This window comes from Eretmochelys imbricata, chromosome 22, assembly GCF_965152235.1.
Source record: "Eretmochelys imbricata isolate rEreImb1 chromosome 22, rEreImb1.hap1, whole genome shotgun sequence".
NCBI lineage: Eukaryota > Metazoa > Chordata > Testudines > Cheloniidae > Eretmochelys > Eretmochelys imbricata.
In genome coordinates this window covers 19,786,636-19,806,409 of record NC_135593.1, presented here as the reverse complement: position 1 = coordinate 19,806,409, position 19,774 = coordinate 19,786,636, and the positions used below count along the sequence as shown (strand labels likewise).

Here is a 19,774-nt window from a genome sequence, read left to right as displayed (position 1 = left end):
GCAACGCTGTCTGCAGGAACGGGCAGCAGTCACTATTGGGGCGCGCAGGGCCGGCTCCGTCGCTCCCGAGCCGAGGACAGGGCAGCGCTGTCTGCAGGAACGGGCAGCAGTCACTATTGGGGCGTGCAGGGCCGGCTCCGTCGCTCCCGAGCCGAGGACAGGGCAGCGCTGTCTGCAGGAACGGGCAGCAGTCACTATTGGGGCGCGCAGGGCCGGCTCCGTCGCCCCGAGCCGAGGACAGGGCAGCGCTGTCTGCAGGAACGGGCAGCAGTCACTATTGGGGCGCAGAGGGCCGGCTCTGTCGCTCCCGAGCCGAGGACAGGGCAGCGCTGTCTGCAGGAACGGGCAGCAGTTACTATTGGGGCGCGCAGGGCCGGCTCCGTCGCTCCCGAGCCGAGGACAGGGCAGCGCTGTCTGCAGGAACGGGCAGCAGTCACTATTAGGGCGCGCAGGGCCGGCTCCGTCGCTCCCGAGCCGAGGACAGGGCAGCGCTGTCTGCAGGAACGGGCAGCAGTTACTATTGGGGCGCGCAGGGCCGGCTCCGTCGCTCCCGAGCCGAGGACAGGGCAGCGCTGTCTGCAGGAACGGGCAGCAGTTACTATTGGGGCGCGCAGGGCCGGCTCCGTCGCCCCGAGCCGAGGACAGGGCAGCGCTGTCTGCAGGAACGGGCAGCGGTTACTATTAGGGCGCGCAGGGCCGGCTCCGTCGCTCCCGAGCCGAGGACAGGGCAGCGCTGTCTGCAGGAACGGGCAGCAGTCACTATTGGGGCGCGCAGGGCCGGCTCTGTCGCTCCCGAGCCGAGGACAGGGCAGCGCTGTCTGCAGGAACGGGCAGCAGTCACTATTGGGGCGCGCAGGGCCGGCTCCGTCGCTCCCGAGCCGAGGACAGGGCAGCGCTGTCTGCAGGAACAGGCAGCAGTCACTATTGGGGCGCGCAGGGCCGGCTCCGTCGCTCCCGAGCCGAGGACAGGGCAGCGCTGTCTGCAGGAACGGGCAGCGGTTACTATTGGGGCGCGCAGGGCCGGCTCCGTCGCTCCCGAGCCGAGGACAGGGCAGCGCTGTCTGCAGGAACGGGCAGCAGTCACTATTGGGGCGCGCAGGGCCGGCTCCGTCGCTCCCGAGCCGAGGACAGGGCAGCGCTGTCTGCAGGAACGGGCAGCAGTTACTATTGGGGCGCAGAGGGCCGTCTCTGTCGCCCCGAGCCGAGGACAGGGCAGCGCTGTCTGCAGGAACGGGCAGCAGTCACTATTAGGGCGCGCAGGGCCGGCTCCGTCGCTCCCGAGCCGAGGACAGGGCAGCGCTGTCTGCAGGAACGGGCAGCAGTCACTATTGGGGCGCGCAGGGCCGGCTCCGTCGCTCCCGAGCCGAGGACAGGGCAGCGCTGTCTGCAGGAACGGGCAGCAGTTACTATTGGGGCGCAGAGGGCCGGCTCCGTCGCTCCCGAGCCGAGGACAGGGCAGTGCTGTCTGCAGGAACGGGCAGCAGTCACTATTGGGGCGCGCAGGGCCGGCTCCGTCGCTCCCGAGCCGAGGACAGGGCAGCGCTGTCTGCAGGAACAGGCAGCAGTTACTATTAGGGCGCGCAGGGCCGGCTCCGTCGCTCCCGAGCCGAGGACAGGGCAGCGCTGTCTGCAGGAACGGGCAGCAGTCACTATTGGGGCGTGCAGGGCTGGCTCCGTCGCTCCCGAGCCGAGGACAGGGCAGCGCTGTCTGCAGGAACGGGCAGCAGTCACTATTGGGACGCGCAGGGCCGGCTCCGTCGCTCCCGAGCCGAGGACAGGGCAGCGCTGTCTGCAGGAACGGGCAGCAGTTACTATTGGGGCGCAGAGGGCCGGCTCCGTCGCTCCCGAGCCGAGGACAGGGCAGCGCTGTCTGCAGGAACAGGCAGCAGTCACTATTGGGGCGTGCAGGGCTGGCTCCGTCGCTCCCGAGCCGAGGACAGGGCAGCGCTGTCTGCAGGAACGGGCAGCAGTCACTATTGGGGCGTGCAGGGCCGGCTCCGTCGCTCCCGAGCCGAGGACAGGGCAGCGCTGTCTGCAGGAACGGGCAGCAGTTACTATTGGGGCGCAGAGGGCCGGCTCCGTCGCTCCCGAGCCGAGGACAGGGCAGCGCTGTCTGCAGGAACAGGCAGCAGTCACTATTGGGGCGCGCAGGGCCGGCTCCGTCGCTCCCGAGCCGAGGACAGGGCAGCGCTGTCTGCAGGAACAGGCAGCAGTCACTATTGGGGCGCAGAGGGCCGGCTCCGTCGCTCCCGAGCCGAGGACAGGGCAGCGCTGTCTGCAGGAACGGGCAGCAGTTACTATTGGGGCGTGCAGGGCCGGCTCTGTCGCTCCCGAGCCGAGGACAGGGCAGCGCTGTCTGCAGGAACGGGCAGCAGTCACTATTGGGGTGCAGAGGGCCGGCTCCGTCGCTCCCGAGCCGAGGACAGGGCAGCGCTGTCTGCAGGAACGGGCAGCAGTTACTATTGGGGCGCGCAGGGCCGGCTCCGTCGCTCCCGAGCCGAGGACAGGGCAGCGCTGTCTGCAGGAACGGGCAGCAGTTACTATTGGGGCGCGCAGGGCCGGCTCCGTCGCTCCCGAGCCGAGGACAGGGCAGCGCTGTCTGCAGGAACGGGCAGCAGTCACTATTGGGGCGCGCAGGGCCGGCTCCGTCGCTCCCGAGCCGAGGACAGGGCAGCGCTGTCTGCAGGAACGGGCAGCAGTCACTATTGGGGCGCAGAGGGCCGGCTCCGTCGCTCCCGAGCCGAGGACAGGGCAGCGCTGTCTGCAGGAACAGGCAGCAGTCACTATTGGGGCGCAGAGGGCCGGCTCCGTCGCTCCCGAGCCGAGGACAGGGCAGCGCTGTCTGCAGGAACGGGCAGCAGTCACTATTGGGGCGTGCAGGGCCGGCTCCGTCGCTCCCGAGCCGAGGACAGGGCAGCGCTGTCTGCAGGAACAGGCAGCAGTTACTATTGGGGCGTGCAGGGCCGGCTCCGTCGCTCCCGAGCCGAGGACAGGGCAGCGCTGTCTGCAGGAACGGGCAGCAGTTACTATTGGGGCGCGCAGGGCCGGCTCCGTCGCTCCCGAGCCGAGGACAGGGCAGCGCTGTCTGCAGGAACGGGCAGCAGTTACTATTGGGGCGCGCAGGGCCGGCTCCGTCGCTCCCGAGCCGAGGACAGGGCAGCGCTGTCTGCAGGAACGGGCAGCAGTCACTATTGGGGCGCGCAGGGCCGGCTCCGTCGCTCCCGAGCCGAGGACAGGGCAGCGCTGTCTGCAGGAACAGGCAGCAGTCACTATTGGGGCGCGCAGGGCCGGCTCCGTCGCTCCCGAGCCGAGGACAGGGCAGCGCTGTCTGCAGGAATGGGCAGCAGTCACTATTGGGGCACGCAGGGCCGGCTCCGTCGCTCCCGAGCCGAGGACAGGGCAGCGCTGTCTGCAGGAATGGGCAGCAGTCACTATTGGGGCGCAGAGGGCCGGCTCCGTCGCTCCCGAGCCGAGGACAGGGCAGCGCTGTCTGCAGGAACGGGCAGCAGTTACTATTGGGGCGCAGAGGGCCGGCTCCGTCGCTCCCGAGCCGAGGACAGGGCAGTGCTGTCTGCAGGAACGGGCAGCAGTTACTATTAGGGCGCGCAGGGCCGGCTCTGTCGCCCCGAGCCGAGGACAGGGCAGCGCTGTCTGCAGGAACGGGCAGCGGTTACTATTGGGGCGCGCAGGGCCGGCTCCGTCGCTCCCGAGCCGAGGACAGGGCAGCGCTGTCTGCAGGAACGGGCAGCGGTTACTATTGGGGCGCGCAGGGCCGGCTCCGTCGCTCCCGAGCCGAGGACAGGGCAGCGCTGTCTGCAGGAACAGGCAGCAGTCACTATTGGGGCGCAGAGGGCCGGCTCCGTCGCTCCCGAGCCGAGGACAGGGCTGCGCTGTCTGCAGGAACGGGCAGCAGTTACTATTGGGGCGCAGAGGGCCGGCTCCGTCGCTCCCGAGCCGAGGACAGGGCAGCGCTGTCTGCAGGAACAGGCAGCAGTCACTATTGGGGCGCAGAGGGCCGGCTCCGTCGCTCCCGAGCCGAGGACAGGGCAGCGCTGTCTGCAGGAACGGGCAGCGGTTACTATTGGGGCGCGCAGGGCCGGCTCCGTCGCTCCCGAGCCGAGGACAGGGCAGCGCTGTCTGCAGGAACGGGCAGCAGTCACTATTGGGGCGCGCAGGGCCGGCTCCGTCGCTCCCGAGCCGAGGACAGGGCAGCGCTGTCTGCAGGAACGGGCAGCAGTCACTATTGGGGCGCGCAGGGCCGGCTCCGTCGCTCCCGAGCCGAGGACAGGGCAGCGCTGTCTGCAGGAACGGGCAGCGGTTACTATTGGGGCGCAGAGGGCCGGCTCCGTCGCTCCCGAGCCGAGGACAGGGCAGCGCTGTCTGCAGGAACAGGCAGCAGTTACTATTGGGGCGCAGAGGGCCGGCTCCGTCGCTCCCGAGCCGAGGACAGGGCTGCGCTGTCTGCAGGAACGGGCAGCAGTTACTATTAGGGCGCGCAGGGCCAGCTCCGTCGCTCCCGAGCCGAGGACAGGGCAGCGCTGTCTGCAGGAACGGGCAGCAGTCACTATTGGGGCGCGCAGGGCCGGCTCCGTCGCTCCCGAGCCGAGGACAGGGCAGCGCTGTCTGCAGGAACGGGCAGCAGTCACTATTGGGGCGCGCAGGGCCGGCTCCGTCGCTCCCGAGCCGAGGACAGGGCAGCGCTGTCTGCAGGAACGGGCAGCAGTTACTATTGGGGCACGCAGGGCCGGCTCCGTCGCTCCCGAGCCGAGGACAGGGCAGCGCTGTCTGCAGGAACGGGCAGCAGTCACTATTGGGGCGTGCAGGGCCGGCTCCGTCGCTCCCGAGCCGAGGACAGGGCAGCGCTGTCTGCAGGAACGGGCAGCAGTTACTATTGGGGCGCAGAGGGCCGGCTCCGTCGCTCCCGAGCCGAGGACAGGGCAGTGCTGTCTGCAGGAACGGGCAGCAGTTACTATTGGGGCGCGCAGGGCCGGCTCCGTCGCTCCCGAGCCGAGGACAGGGCAGTGCTGTCTGCAGGAACGGGCAGCAGTAACTATTAGGGCGCGCAGGGCCGGCTCCGTCGCTCCCGAGCCGAGGACAGGGCAACGCTGTCTGCAGGAACGGGCAGCAGTCACTATTGGGGCGCGCAGGGCCGGCTCCGTCGCTCCCGAGCCGAGGACAGGGCAACGCTGTCTGCAGGAACGGGCAGCAGTCACTATTGGGGCGCGCAGGGCCGGCTCCGTCGCTCCTGAGCCGAGGACAGGGCAACGCTGTCTGCAGGAACGGGCAGCAGTCACTATTAGGGCGCGCAGGGCCGGCTCCGTCGCTCCCGAGCCGAGGACAGGGCAGCGCTGTCTGCAGGAACGGGCAGCGGTTACTATTGGGGCGCAGAGGGCCGGCTCCGTCGCTCCCGAGCCGAGGACAGGGCAACGCTGTCTGCAGGAACGGGCAGCAGTCACTATTGGGGCGCGCAGGGCCGGCTCCGTCACTCCCGAGCCGAGGACAGGGCAGCGCTGTCTGCAGGAACGGGCAGCGGTTACTATTGGGGCGCGCAGGGCCGGCTCCGTCGCTCCCGAGCCGAGGACAGGGCAGCGCTGTCTGCAGGAACAGGCAGCAGTCACTATTGGGGCGTGCAGGGCCGGCTCCGTCGCTCCCGAGCCGAGGACAGGGCAGCGCTGTCTGCAGGAACGGGCAGCAGTTACTATTGGGGCGCGCAGGGCCGGCTCCGTCGCTCCCGAGCCGAGGACAGGGCAGCGCTGTCTGCAGGAACGGGCAGCAGTTACTATTAGGGCGCGCAGGGCCGGCTCCGTCGCTCCCGAGCCGAGGACAGGGCAGCGCTGTCTGCAGCAACAGGCAGCAGTCACTATTGGGGCGCGCAGGGCCGGCTCCGTCGCTCCCGAGCCGAGGACAGGGCAGCGCTGTCTGCAGGAACGGGCAGCAGTTACTATTGGGGCGCAGAGGGCCGGCTCCGTCGCTCCCGAGCCGAGGACAGGGCAGTGCTGTCTGCAGGAACGGGCAGCAGTTACTATTAGGGCGCGCAGGGCCGGCTCCGTCGCTCCCGAGCCGAGGACAGGGCAACGCTGTCTGCAGGAACGGGCAGCAGTCACTATTGGGGCGCGCAGGGCCGGCTCCGTCGCTCCCGAGCCGAGGACAGGGCAACGCTGTCTGCAGGAACGGGCAGCAGTCACTATTGGGGCGCGCAGGGCCGGCTCCGTCGCTCCCGAGCCGAGGACAGGGCAGCGCTGTCTGCAGGAACGGGCAGCAGTTACTATTGGGGCGCGCAGGGCCGGCTCCGTCGCTCCTGAGCCGAGGACAGGGCAGCGCTGTCTGCAGGAACAGGCAGCAGTCACTATTGGGGCGCAGAGGGCCGGCTCCGTCGCTCCCGAGCCGAGGACAGGGCAACGCTGTCTGCAGGAACGGGCAGCAGTCACTATTGGGGCGCGCAGGGCCGGCTCCGTCGCTCCCGAGCCGAGGACAGGGCAACGCTGTCTGCAGGAACGGGCAGCAGTCACTATTGGGGCGCGCAGGGCCGGCTCCGTCGCTCCTGAGCCGAGGACAGGGCAGCGCTGTCTGCAGGAACAGGCAGCAGTCACTATTGGGGCGCAGAGGGCCGGCTCCGTCGCTCCCGAGCCGAGGACAGGGCAACGCTGTCTGCAGGAACGGGCAGCAGTCACTATTGGGGCGCGCAGGGCCGGCTCCGTCACTCCCGAGCCGAGGACAGGGCAGCGCTGTCTGCAGGAACGGGCAGCGGTTACTATTGGGGCGCGCAGGGCCGGCTCCGTCGCTCCCGAGCCGAGGACAGGGCAGCGCTGTCTCCAGGAACGGGCAGCAGTTACTATTGGGGCGCGCAGGGCCGGCTCCGTCGCTCCCGAGCCGAGGACAGGGCAGCGCTGTCTGCAGGAACAGGCAGCAGTCACTATTGGGGCGTGCAGGGCCGGCTCCGTCGCTCCCGAGCCGAGGACAGGGCAGCGCTGTCTGCAGGAACGGGCAGCAGTTACTATTGGGGCGCAGAGGGCCGGCTCTGTCGCCCCGAGCCGAGGACAGGGCAGAGCTGTCTGCAGGAACGGGCAGCAGTTACTATTGGGGCGCGCAGGGCCGGCTCCGTCGCTCCCGAGCCGAGGACAGGGCAGCGCTGTCTGCAGGAACGGGCAGCAGTTACTATTAGGGCGCGCAGGGCCGGCTCCGTCGCTCCCGAGCCGAGGACAGGGCAGCGCTGTCTGCAGCAACAGGCAGCAGTCACTATTGGGGCGCGCAGGGCCGGCTCCGTCGCTCCCGAGCCGAGGACAGGGCAGCGCTGTCTGCAGGAACGGGCAGCAGTTACTATTGGGGCGCAGAGGGCCGGCTCCGTCGCTCCCGAGCCGAGGACAGGGCAGTGCTGTCTGCAGGAACGGGCAGCAGTTACTATTAGGGCGCGCAGGGCCGGCTCCGTCGCTCCCGAGCCGAGGACAGGGCAACGCTGTCTGCAGGAACGGGCAGCAGTCACTATTGGGGCGCGCAGGGCCGGCTCCGTCGCTCCCGAGCCGAGGACAGGGCAACGCTGTCTGCAGGAACGGGCAGCAGTCACTATTGGGGCGCGCAGGGCCGGCTCCGTCGCTCCCGAGCCGAGGACAGGGCAGCGCTGTCTGCAGGAACGGGCAGCAGTTACTATTGGGGCGCGCAGGGCCGGCTCCGTCGCTCCTGAGCCGAGGACAGGGCAGCGCTGTCTGCAGGAACAGGCAGCAGTCACTATTGGGGCGCAGAGGGCCGGCTCCGTCGCTCCCGAGCCGAGGACAGGGCAACGCTGTCTGCAGGAACGGGCAGCAGTCACTATTGGGGCGCGCAGGGCCGGCTCCGTCGCTCCCGAGCCGAGGACAGGGCAACGCTGTCTGCAGGAACGGGCAGCAGTCACTATTGGGGCGCGCAGGGCCGGCTCCGTCGCTCCTGAGCCGAGGACAGGGCAGCGCTGTCTGCAGGAACAGGCAGCAGTCACTATTGGGGCGCAGAGGGCCGGCTCCGTCGCTCCCGAGCCGAGGACAGGGCAACGCTGTCTGCAGGAACGGGCAGCAGTCACTATTGGGGCGCGCAGGGCCGGCTCCGTCACTCCCGAGCCGAGGACAGGGCAGCGCTGTCTGCAGGAACGGGCAGCGGTTACTATTGGGGCGCGCAGGGCCGGCTCCGTCGCTCCCGAGCCGAGGACAGGGCAGCGCTGTCTGCAGGAACGGGCAGCAGTTACTATTGGGGCGCGCAGGGCCGGCTCCGTCGCTCCCGAGCCGAGGACAGGGCAGCGCTGTCTGCAGGAACAGGCAGCAGTCACTATTGGGGCGTGCAGGGCCGGCTCCGTCGCTCCCGAGCCGAGGACAGGGCAGCGCTGTCTGCAGGAACGGGCAGCAGTTACTATTGGGGCGCGCAGGGCCGGCTCCGTCGCTCCCGAGCCGAGGACAGGGCAGCGCTGTCTGCAGGAACGGGCAGCAGTTACTATTAGGGCGCGCAGGGCCGGCTCCGTCGCTCCCGAGCCGAGGACAGGGCAGCGCTGTCTGCAGCAACAGGCAGCAGTCACTATTGGGGCGCGCAGGGCCGGCTCCGTCGCTCCCGAGCCGAGGACAGGGCAGAGCTGTCTGCAGGAACGGGCAGCAGTCACTATTAGGGCGCGCAGGGCCGGCTCCGTCGCTCCCGAGCCGAGGACAGGGCAGCGCTGTCTGCAGGAACAGGCAGCAGTCACTATTGGGGCGCGCAGGGCCGGCTCCGTCGCTCCCGAGCCGAGGACAGGGCAGCGCTGTCTGCAGGAACGGGCAGCAGTCACTATTGGGGCGCGCAGGGCCGGCTCCGTCGCTCCCGAGCCGAGGACAGGGCAGCGCTGTCTGCAGGAACGGGCAGCAGTCACTATTGGGGCGCGCAGGGCCGGCTCCGTCGCTCCCGAGCCGAGGACAGGGCAGCGCTGTCTGCAGGAACGGGCAGCAGTCACTATTGGGGCGTGCAGGGCCGGCTCCGTCGCTCCCGAGCCGAGGACAGGGCAGCGCTGTCTGCAGGAACAGGCAGCAGTTACTATTGGGGCGCGCAGGGCCGGCTCCGTCGCTCCCGAGCCGAGGACAGGGCAGCGCTGTCTGCAGGAACGGGCAGCAGTCACTATTGGGGCGCAGAGGGCCGGCTCTGTCGCTCCCGAGCCGAGGACAGGGCAGCGCTGTCTGCAGGAACGGGCAGCGGTTACTATTGGGGCGCGCAGGGCCGGCTCTGTCGCCCCGAGCCGAGGACAGGGCAGCGCTGTCTGCAGGAACGGGCAGCAGTCACTATTGGGGCGCGCAGGGCCGGCTCCGTCGCTCCCGAGCCGAGGACAGGGCAGCGCTGTCTGCAGGAACAGGCAGCAGTCACTATTGGGGCGTGCAGGGCCGGCTCCGTCGCTCCCGAGCCGAGGACAGGGCAGCGCTGTCTGCAGGAACGGGCAGCAGTCACTATTGGGGCGCGCAGGGCCGGCTCCATCGCTCCCGAGCCGAGGACAGGGCAGCGCTGTCTGCAGGAACGGGCAGCAGTCACTATTGGGGCGCGCAGGGCCGGCTCCGTCGCTCCCGAGCCGAGGACAGGGCAGCGCTGTCTGCAGGAACAGGCAGCAGTTACTATTGGGGCGCGCAGGGCCGGCTCCGTCGCTCCCGAGCCGAGGACAGGGCAGCGCTGTCTGCAGGAACGGGCAGCGGTTACTATTGGGGCGCGCAGGGCCGGCTCCGTCGCTCCCGAGCCGAGGACAGGGCAGCGCTGTCTGCAGGAACAGGCAGCAGTCACTATTGGGGCACGCAGGGCCGGCTCCGTCGCTCCCGAGCCGAGGACAGGGCAGCGCTGTCTGCAGGAACAGGCAGCAGTCACTATTAGGGCGCGCAGGGCCGGCTCCGTCGCTCCCGAGCCGAGGACAGGGCAGCGCTGTCTGCAGGAACGGGCAGCAGTTACTATTGGGGCGCGCAGGGCCGGCTCTGTCGCTCCCGAGCCGAGGACAGGGCAGCGCTGTCTGCAGGAACGGGCAGCAGTCACTATTGGGGCGCGCAGGGCCGGCTCTGTCGCCCCGAGCCGAGGACAGGGCAGCGCTGTCTGCAGGAACGGGCAGCAGTTACTATTAGGGCGCAGAGGGCCGGCTCCGTCGCTCCCGAGCCGAGGACAGGGCAGCGCTGTCTGCAGGAACGGGCAGCAGTCACTATTGGGGCGCGCAGGGCCGGCTCCGTCGCTCCCGAGCCGAGGACAGGGCAGCGCTGTCTGCAGGAACGGGCAGCAGTTACTATTGGGGCACGCAGGGCCGGCTCCGTCGCTCCCGAGCCGAGGACAGGGCAGCGCTGTCTGCAGGAACAGGCAGCAGTTACTATGCTAATGGGGCCCATTAAAACATGCTCTGGTGAAGAGCACAGTGCTGACCCTGGCAGCGATGGTGGGAGCCAGCAAGGCCCCCACAGCGTGAAGTGACCTTGGAGCAGCAATTGCCCTCGCGACCAGTAACCCCGCAACCTGCAGCAGGCTGCTCGCTCCACTTAAGGCGGCCAAGCCAGGACCACAGCGAAGGTGCCAAGGGTGCCAGAGACCCTTTTCTGGGCTGAGCCCCACAGCCTTCGGGCTAGGGGTGGAGGTGTCCCTGTAGAGCAGGCCCCTCTGCCTGTTTGTAGCTAGTCTGTGCAGGCCGGAGTCTAGCTCACTGCTGAGGTAGAAACTGGCTCCGGTACATGGAGAAAAGGGTGGGGAGCCTGGGAATCATGATGGGGAGGAGGGCTCAGGCTGGGCAAAATGGGGTCTTGTGTTTGATGATATACAGCGTAAGGGCAACAACTTTCCTCCATCAGTCCCTGGTGCCTGCTGCCCCCAGCCCTGATCCTCAAAGGGGACCATGCAATGGCCACCATCCGTCCAAGCTGGGAGTCCATCTGAGTATGGCTCTTTCAGCTCTCCCCTAACTGGTATTGGAAACCAAAGTCACCTCCCGCCCATGCCCAAATGGGGTCCCAGCTCCGGCCAGTCTGGAGAACAAGGGGCCAAGTACCAGGCGTGGCTCCAGGTTACTCACCCACTAGGCCAACACTTACACCTTTAACAGCAAGCATGATGCCGGCCTTCCAGTTCTTTGGGAAAGCGGATGGTGCCTCGCAGCCGGCCTGCCGGGAGTGTAACGCTGCAGCTGGGCTTTAAAAGAGGGTGAATAATTCTTTGAGGTAAACTATTAGTAGTTGTCAGGCTTCAGGGTGCAAGCTGGTTCCCTGCAGGGGTCAGGAAGGAGTAGTTCCTCTACACAGACATGACTGCACTGTTAGCCTGGTGCGCTGCCGTCCCTGCGCAGCATCAAACACTGGCTGCTGCTGGAGCCAGGGTACGGAACTCGATGGGCTGAACCCAAGCGATGGAGTTGGATTCTGGTTCTGAACTTCTCCTGACGTTCCAGAGCTGTTGGATCCAGTGTCCTGGTCCAGGCACAGCTACTGTCTGATCTGCTGGAGTGAGTCTGATGCACCTAAGGCAGCCCCCTTGCTCCCTTCCTCGCTCCTTTGCTCTGCTGCTTTTGTCCTGCCTATTGCAAAGAGTAACTCCTGTCCTCCTCTCTGTTCTAGTGGCCATGGAAACAGCGCTGATCTTTCTGTGCTCTCTGCTGGTGCCTGTGGTCTTAGCGGACGGTAGGTATCAAGAACCACACACCTTGCACTCTGGAGGGGGAAGGGGCACAGCCAAAGGCCTCTGGGACCCAGGCAGACAAAAGCAGTTATGCATCCAGATCGGGGTGCTGGCCTGTGTACCCCCCGGGCTTGGAGCTGGCAGGGGCACAACTGATGGGTGGACGAAGCATCAGGACTTTTAAAAATATAACTCACTCACAGCAAACAAACATCAGGGGAGCTGCTAAGGGAGGGCACTGGTCCAGCTTCAGGGACACCTGTTTGGCCAGCCGTACACAGTCTGAGTGGGAACATGGGGCCATAAGCTCGGGTAACACAGCCACTGAGAAAAGCATTTAGCAGGAGTCCATGAGAACCTGTCCGTATCCACCCTGCTTTACCCTACAGCTTCCTCCACCTTCTGCCTGCACCCACTCACGCTGCCTTGCATGTGAGCAATTGGCCTCAGGGCGTCTGACTGTGGCCACATCAATGCTGGGAGCTCGGGATGTGTTTCCCCAGCTCGCTCGCAGTAGCTCGATGGGAACTAGCACCAATAGAGAGTTGTGTCCCCACGGTAGTGTGGGCAGTGCAAGCCACACGGAGCACAAACACTCCTGAAAATGGTGAGTGTCTACTTGGCACAGCTAAGCCGTGCTGCCGTCTCCCTGCCGCCTCTTTCTTGCCAAAGAATGGCTGCTTGATAGGGGATGGCCCATTTGCTTTGTTGACACCTGGCTGGGTTGTCCACTTCCCTTTGTCTTTGAGAAACTGGTTTAGCCCCTCCTCAGACTTATCTGGGAAACACGCTTCAGTCATGGCTTTAGCTTATGTTCATGACTTCACACATGACATTGCTCCATACGTTTTGCCATGATATTACAGATCAGCAAGTTATGCATTTTCAGATGATCCCTCAGAAGGCATGCCTTGTACACCGATTATTACAGTGTGTCTAGGGTGTGAATATAGGGGTGCGTTCTGTCACACCTCCCCCCAGAGAAAGCTACAGCCTGGGAGCCACTGGCTGACCTGGAGGCAACAGGTTGGGGCCCTCTCTCCTGAATAGGGCATCTGCCACCATATTTTCTTTTCCCTTGATATGCACAATTTCCATATCAAATTCACATAGTGTAAGACTCCAACGCAGAAGCTTGGCGTTTGAGGCTTTAATTTTGTGCAGCCAGATGAATGGAGAATGATCTGTTAATACCCTGAACTTTCTGTTGACAAGATAGGGCTGTAACTGCTTTACTGCCCACACAATGGCATAACATTCTTTATGATAGAATAGTTTTGTTCAGTGGTTGTCAAATTTCTTACGTAAGAAAGCAATGGGGATGTTTCTTGTTGTTCTTCCCAGACTGCCTTAATACAGCCCCTAAACCAGGGTCTGATGCATCCATGCACAGTTCAAACTTGTCAAAATCTGAGCTAGCTAGAACAGGCTTTTCAGACAAGATTTTCTTCATCTTATCAACCCCCTCTTGACATGCCTTTGTGCATACAGCTTCATTAGGCTTTGTCTTTTTACGTGGATTTGTGATTGCAGACATGAGGTCACTGAACCCACACACACACCTTCTGTCACAGCTTATAATACCAGACCTATGAAAGATTGGACCTGCTTCTTTGTTTGGGGCATAGGCCAGTTCACTATGGCTTCAACTTTGAAGAGATCCGGGGATATTTTGATCTCCCCTACCCAGTGTGCCAAATAAGGAACTCCGGCTGGTCAAGTTTTACACCTAGAGGCTTTTACAGTTAGGTGTGTTTTGTGATCAGCCCAGGTGTTGCTAAACACTGCTGTATCATCCACACGGGTTCTTTCAGAGTCCTGCAAACTGTTTAACGCTTGGTTGAGCAGCCTCTGAAAGGTGGCTCCTGCATTAATTAACCCAAATGCTAATGTTGTGACCCCACAGAGACCCATATCAGTCATGAAAGCAGATTTTTTTCTGTGCATCCTCATCTAAAGGAATCTTCCAGTTTCTGTTAACCAAATCGAAAGAGCTGAGATATTTAGCTTTGCTTAAGATACCCAGCATATCATCAATTCTAGGCATAGGATAAGCATCTGGTATGGTGACAGCACTGAGTTTTCTGTAATCAACACATAACCTTACAGTGTTGTCTTTTGTAGGGCCTAAGACCACAAGTGATGCCAAGAACTATCAGACTCTTTAATTACTCCCAAGTATAACATGCTTTGTGCTTCTGCACGAATTTGCTCTTGCACCTTGCCAGGGGCCCTGTAGGGTCTGCTGGGAGGTGGCTTTGGTTCTTCTGTAACAATTTTGTGGGTGAGCAAGTGTGCCTTCCCTGGCTTGCTAGAAAACACTTCTTTGTGCTCTTGCAGCACGGACAACACCGCTGCCTTTTCAGCTGGTGTTAACGCATTCCAGATATTGATGCTTTCCAGAGACCGAGTCAGTTTGGCATTCAGCCGTCAAATCAATGAGGTGGCGTGCCTCAGTTTCCCCTTCTGCACAGCAGATCATGTTTACCATGGCTCCCCTTCTGTGATAGGCTGTAAATCTGTTTACATGCACCAGCTGTGGGACAGCATTCCCATGAGGCTTTTTCCCATGGTCTGTATCTTCATTCACCTCTGTCACCTCAAAAGGTCCTGCCCAGATTTTTTGCATTTTGTATTTTGTTGCTGGGCTTAGGACTAACACCCAGTCTCCTATTTCAAAAGAGTGTTTCCAAGTATGTTTATCATACCGTGCCGTTCGTTTGTGAGGTTAGACCCATCATGTCTTTTTTAACTCTTTTTCTAAACCTTTGTACGTACTCAGCTACTGGCTCTCCCTCTACCTCCATGTCCCCTTCCCAGGCATCTCTGATGAGATCTAGGGGTCCCCTCACATTCCTTCTGTATAGGAGATCAAAAGAGGAGAAGCCAGTTGATTCTTGGGGTACCTCCCTGTAAGCAAACAGCAAATATAGTAGCAACTCATCCCAATCTTGGACCCTCTTATTCACATATGTTCCCAGCCTAGATTTTAGGGTCCTACCTGGACACATGCAGACAAGTCTCTCACCTTACACTTAGCCTGTAGCTCACCAGGGCAGGGACCGTCTCCTTGTGTGTTTGTCCAGCACCCTGCACAATGGGGCCCTAATCCCTGATGGAGAGTCCTCAGCTCTACAATAGCACAAGTAGTAATTCAATGCAAGTTAAACCTTGCATGCCTAGAGGGATTTGGTACAGTGCTTGTAATCACAATGCTCATATTCACAAACTTTTTGTCTGTTTTGTTTCCAGCAGCCAATCAAGAGAAGGAAAAAGATCCTTTCAACTATGGTGAGCATCAGAGTCCTTAGTGGTATGCGCATGGATGAGTGTGCACAGTATGTACCCTCGTGGCGCTAACAGGACTCTGTGTGTGCGCATGTGTGAGACCTGACCATGTTTGTCTGAACGCTGCAGCCCACTTGGAAATGAAAACTTCCCTTGCCTTTTTCCCTCTAGATTACCAGAGTTTGAGGATCGGCGGTTTGGTGTTTGCCGTGGTCTTGTTTTCTGTTGGAATTCTCCTTATACTCAGTAAGTTGGTGAGGGCTGAGTCAGTGGCCCAGTGAGATGGTGGGAAGAACCTCATGGCTAAGAACTGGCTGCCCAGGGACGTACCTCAGGTCTTGGGACTGTGCTCCAGTGGCCAGCCTATGCCACAGCCCGGGCTGCTGCAGCCACACTGCTTCTTTACATCTCCCCGAGCTGGAAACAGCCCTGCCAGCTGCAGTGTAGACGGACCTTAGTGTAAATGGGAAAACCAACATGCTTTGAGGGCCATGTTTCTGCTGAAGGGCCCTTATGCCCCTCTCAGTTCACTGGCGGGGCTACCCTCTTCCCCTGTCCCCCCTTCCCCAGTGGGATGCTGCACACTCTGACTCCTCAACGTTTGTTTTGAGTGCTGTTTCAGACAGCACAGGAGGTGACTTTCTAACCTGTGGCGTGGCTCTGGGTCCTTTCCGCCACAGGCAAGAGCTCTGCGGCATCCCCCTGCCTGTCGTTCACCACTGCTGCATGAGACTCGGGAAGGCTGCTGGGAATGCTGCAGATCCATAGCATACCTGCAAACGCAGCCCGCGAAGCATGGACCCATGGCCGGGGGGCTCGGGAGCTCCTGGGTAGTGAAGTTCTTGGGGAAGCACCTGGGGTGAATGGCCGCAACCTGTTCCAAAGAGAGGGTGTCTCTCATACGCTCATGGTGTTTTCTTACTCTTCCAGGCAGGAGGTGCAGATGCAGCTTCAACCAAAAGCCCAGGTACGCGTGCGAGTGGTGGTTAGCCGGTGGACTCTTTCTGCCTGGAATTGGAACGCTCTTTAGACTCTTGACCCATAAATAAATCCATAGGTACATAGCAGCTGCTAGAACGTTCCCGCTAAATGAGGATCCATGCTCCGTACTGCTTCCACAGCCAAAGCGCAGGGAGTGCCACAAGGTTTCTTGAGTAGCAAGGGCAGGATGTCTGCTTGGGGCGGTTACCCCTTGGGGGCCGAGCTGTCTGGGGTGCACTTCCCAAGGGCCAGGACTCGAGTTATTAGCCAATCAGGAGAGTCCTAGTGTACTCGCCAGCCTCGCCCGACTGGGACACGCTTTTCCTTGCACGTTCCGATTGCTTTTCTCCTAGGGAACCTGCCAATTCAGTGGAGGTTGTAGCCTATGTGTAGCACATCCAGGAGCCCGGCATGCAGTCCCCTGGCTCCACCAACCATCATATTGCAGGATGGTGCAGTGGTGTGCCGGGGGCTCGATGGGGGCCTGCTTTATTTCATATAGGGCCCTTTAAGGGCCAGAGAGGCTTGAGCAAACTTAGGCTAACCAAGAGAGCCAGCCACTGTACAACAGGTCCTTTTCCCCTCACACCTCCCTCCCTCCAACAGACTGAGAGCATCTCCTCCCCAGTGCGCCGAGAGCTCACAGCCACCCCTGACTGCTGCTCTGTAGTACCCATATCTCTGAGTTGCTGGGGCTCCCACCCACCCCAACTCCCGCCCTGGTCTGAGTCGGTTTGCTCTTGGTTTGGTGGTTATGGACGAGAGTCCACGTTTCTTCACTGGGGTGCATTTGGGTCATAAAACGAAGGTCCTAACCTGACAGGCATTGAGCAGGCATAGCCCACCTGGTCTCTGTGCTCAGCCCCTCCCAGCATCATGCACTGTTAGCGGTGTCCAAACTCCTGCTCTGTGCACTGGCAAGGGGTGGCGCCTCGCAGTTCTCACTGTGCATCTCTCGTTGCAGAGCCCCTGGGGATGAGGAGGCTCAGGCGGAGAACTTGATTGCCTCAAACGGTAAGAACCTGGTTCCCTTGCTGCACACATGTTGTGTTTCATCGAAAGATGGCCCCTGGCTGCTTGCTGGGCAGGTGGCTGAGGCCTCTTGGTTGAACTTTTAAAGACGTTTTGCCATTTTCTTTGCAGCAACAGGGGCGCAAAAGGCAGAGAACTGAACTAGAGCCATCAGGTGAGCCACGCCCAGCTTTTCGTATGTGCTGCTTCTCCGTGCCGGACAGGGTGAATGGCAGCCGCACACGGGGCTGAGGTCAGAGCCTCGCTCGATGTTAGCAGGGATAGCGTGGGGTAGGGGTGCAGTTTGTTCCGAGCAGGGAGCACAGGACCCCAGCACAAATCGGGGGGTTTACATGTTACTCGGTTGTGCTGCAGTATCGGATCCATTCCAGGATCCGGTCCTGAGGCCTGTACTCAGATAAAGTCCCCATGTGACACCTGCAGAAAAACCCAAGGGCCTGATTCTGGTCTCCCATGCCTGTGTGTGAATCTACCGAAGGTGAGACTGATGGGCGTGAGAGCCAAACAGGGCCCGACGTGGCCCTCAAGATCCGGCTCTGGGGCTGGGAGTCAGGCGTCCTGTTGTCACTCAGATCCGGGCTGGTTTGCGGCAGTGCGATTTGTGAACGATAAAGCCACACACGTGCGATCTGTGCGGAGCGCAGCGGCGCGTCGGATTGTCTGTGTAACTGTAACCTGCCTCTCCGCTGCCCGGGCAGGGCTGACACTTTACATTCCTCAAGCCAGTGCTCCCTGGTGTTCATGTCTCTGTCCCTTCCTGACCTGCGTCCTCAACACCATGCAAGCCGTAAGGCCACTGGGTACAGGATGGCTAGCTGGGGAGTTTCCCTTCTCTAGGAGCTCTACATTCCTGATGCTCCTCCTACTTTATAACCCACCTTAGAGGCATGGTCTTTCTGGAGATTTTGGGTTTTCACTGTACTCTCTGAATGCGGCTTGGTGGGTCAGTTACACTTAAGGTGGTGCTTTACTACCAGGGAAAGGTGCTTTGTGCCTCTGGCAAAGTGGGTGCCTAGCATTCATGACTCTAGGAGCCCTGTTGTTAAGATCTGTGGCCCTTCTGCTCGGGCTGTTTATTTGGAGGTTGAGTTCTAGTTGGTTAATTTGGGATGGAACCTCAAATACCAGGATGGGTCCTTGGGCTCTCTTAAGACATTACAAACCCTGCAAAACCAGGCACTTACCCCAGTAACTTGGCTTACGTTTCCTTGCTTCCACCTGCTGGTGTCCTGTTGTGCGTGCTGCTTGCGGCTCCATCTGTATTTCCTACTGGTTCTATGTAGAGCTGAGTGAATTCACGAAGCACAGATTCATTTCCCCTCTGTCTCTGCTCAGGGACTCCCTGCTCACAGATGGAGTTTTCCTTGAATGTTTTTGTTGCAGTGACATTTTCTTAAAGTGATGGGTAGATTGCGAACCCTTGTCTGAGAGTGTTCACTGTCGTGCTCTGTTGGGTAGCGGGAACTGGTCAGGCAGGTCAATGCCATTGTGTCTGTTCTCGGATTGCATAAGTGCAGATGTGAAAATGTGGCACCAAAATACAGGATTTTTTAAAAAGAAAATGTAAATTTGGGTCCCAGAAGTGTCTGCTGCAGTGAACAAGCACCTGCTTCTAGTTAATCTTTGCCAGACAAAGCAAGTGGAATCTGTCTTTTTCTGGCTTTTTCTTAGTGTCTCCTCTGTTTTCTTCCCTGATGAGGGATTGAGTAGCAGGAGCCAGACTGACTCATTGTCCTCCCTTCTCACAGATCAGAGACCTGAGGACAGACACTTGGACCACAAATGCAAGCGACCTGCAAGAAAGCAAGAATGACAGCAACAGGTCCTCCTGAGGAGATGCAAAGAAGCTGTGTCTGTGTTACCCACTGTACTTTAATACTGGTTCTCTGTATAAAAACCTAACTAAACTCCACACGCCATACTGTCTGCCTACACTGTAATGTGTAACGTTCATGTATAACGACCATCACCTCTAAGGCTAGCTGTTGACGATGTCGTATTAGTAAGTTTCTCTTCATTTTTCGAGTGCTGTTGAGTGGTGCGCGGCTGTGTGAGATTGTCAGGATGTGCTCCCCATGGCACTTGGCTTGGCACCACGTTGGGGGTGTGGTTCTTCATCCTTTCGGGGGGGGGCGAGGGGGGGGTTGGGTGGCTGCCTCTCAGACCTAGGAACATGGCTCATACGCCACACTGCTAACTGAGGAAGGGAGGAGGGTGGGAATGGGAAGGGGGTTGGAAGGGGGTATTATTTTCACATCTGGGCTGATTGTGTTTTATTCTCTTGGCGAGGCAGGAAGTCTGTTAGAACTGGAGATGGGTCCAAACCAACCCCCTGGCTCCAGACTCTGCATGTTTGATGAAGGGGCGGGGGGTCTGAATCTGAACTCACATCCAGAGTTCTCAGGTGGCCAAACCCAGAGCCCAGGCCCAGACTCCCTCCTGGGCTTTGGGGAGTTTGAAATCTGAATCCTGGCTCAGGCTCTGCACCTGTGGCTCTCGTGAGAAACCCACGGCCAGTGGTGCCAGTTGAACCAGAGCTCAGCTCAAGGCCTCGTCCCAGTTGTGGCAGCCAGTCGCTACAGCCAGTGCTTGTGCTGTGGATGGCTGGGGTGTGCACACGTGCAACACAGACGGTGCACGCTCCAAGCATTGCACGCAGCAGGTTCTTGTTCTTGTGATGCAGTTTCTATTTAGTTTAGATGGGGCTTCAGGAATCACTTCAGTTTTGTTTTGGTGAAACTGAATCTGCAGATAAAATACAACACGGTAGGGCTGGAAGAGACCCTTGGGGAGCAGATTGCAGTTGCGTTTTGCAGCATCAGCAATAACCTTCATGTGCCCCCGGAGCACGGCCCCAGGGGCCCTGGCT

General features: G+C 61.3%; 1 protein-coding gene across 2 annotated transcripts in view; it reads left to right on the top strand.

The window, feature by feature from the left end:
• Positions 1-18,991, top strand: part of FXYD6 (FXYD domain containing ion transport regulator 6) — a 55,152-nt gene extending 36,161 nt beyond the window's left edge. For both annotated transcript variants that reach the window (XM_077839752.1, XM_077839751.1), the window contains 7 exons: positions 11,544-11,606; positions 14,857-14,895; positions 15,064-15,138; positions 15,823-15,859; positions 16,838-16,887; positions 17,017-17,059; positions 18,654-18,991. In XM_077839752.1, the coding sequence (XP_077695878.1) occupies positions 11,549-11,606; positions 14,857-14,895; positions 15,064-15,138; positions 15,823-15,859; positions 16,838-16,887; positions 17,017-17,045 (288 nt within the window). In that variant the 5' untranslated portion in view covers positions 11,544-11,548 and the 3' untranslated portion in view covers positions 17,046-17,059; positions 18,654-18,991. The remainder of the gene's footprint in view (positions 1-11,543; positions 11,607-14,856; positions 14,896-15,063; positions 15,139-15,822; positions 15,860-16,837; positions 16,888-17,016; positions 17,060-18,653) is intronic.
• The last annotated feature ends 783 nt before the right edge of the window (positions 18,992-19,774 follow it).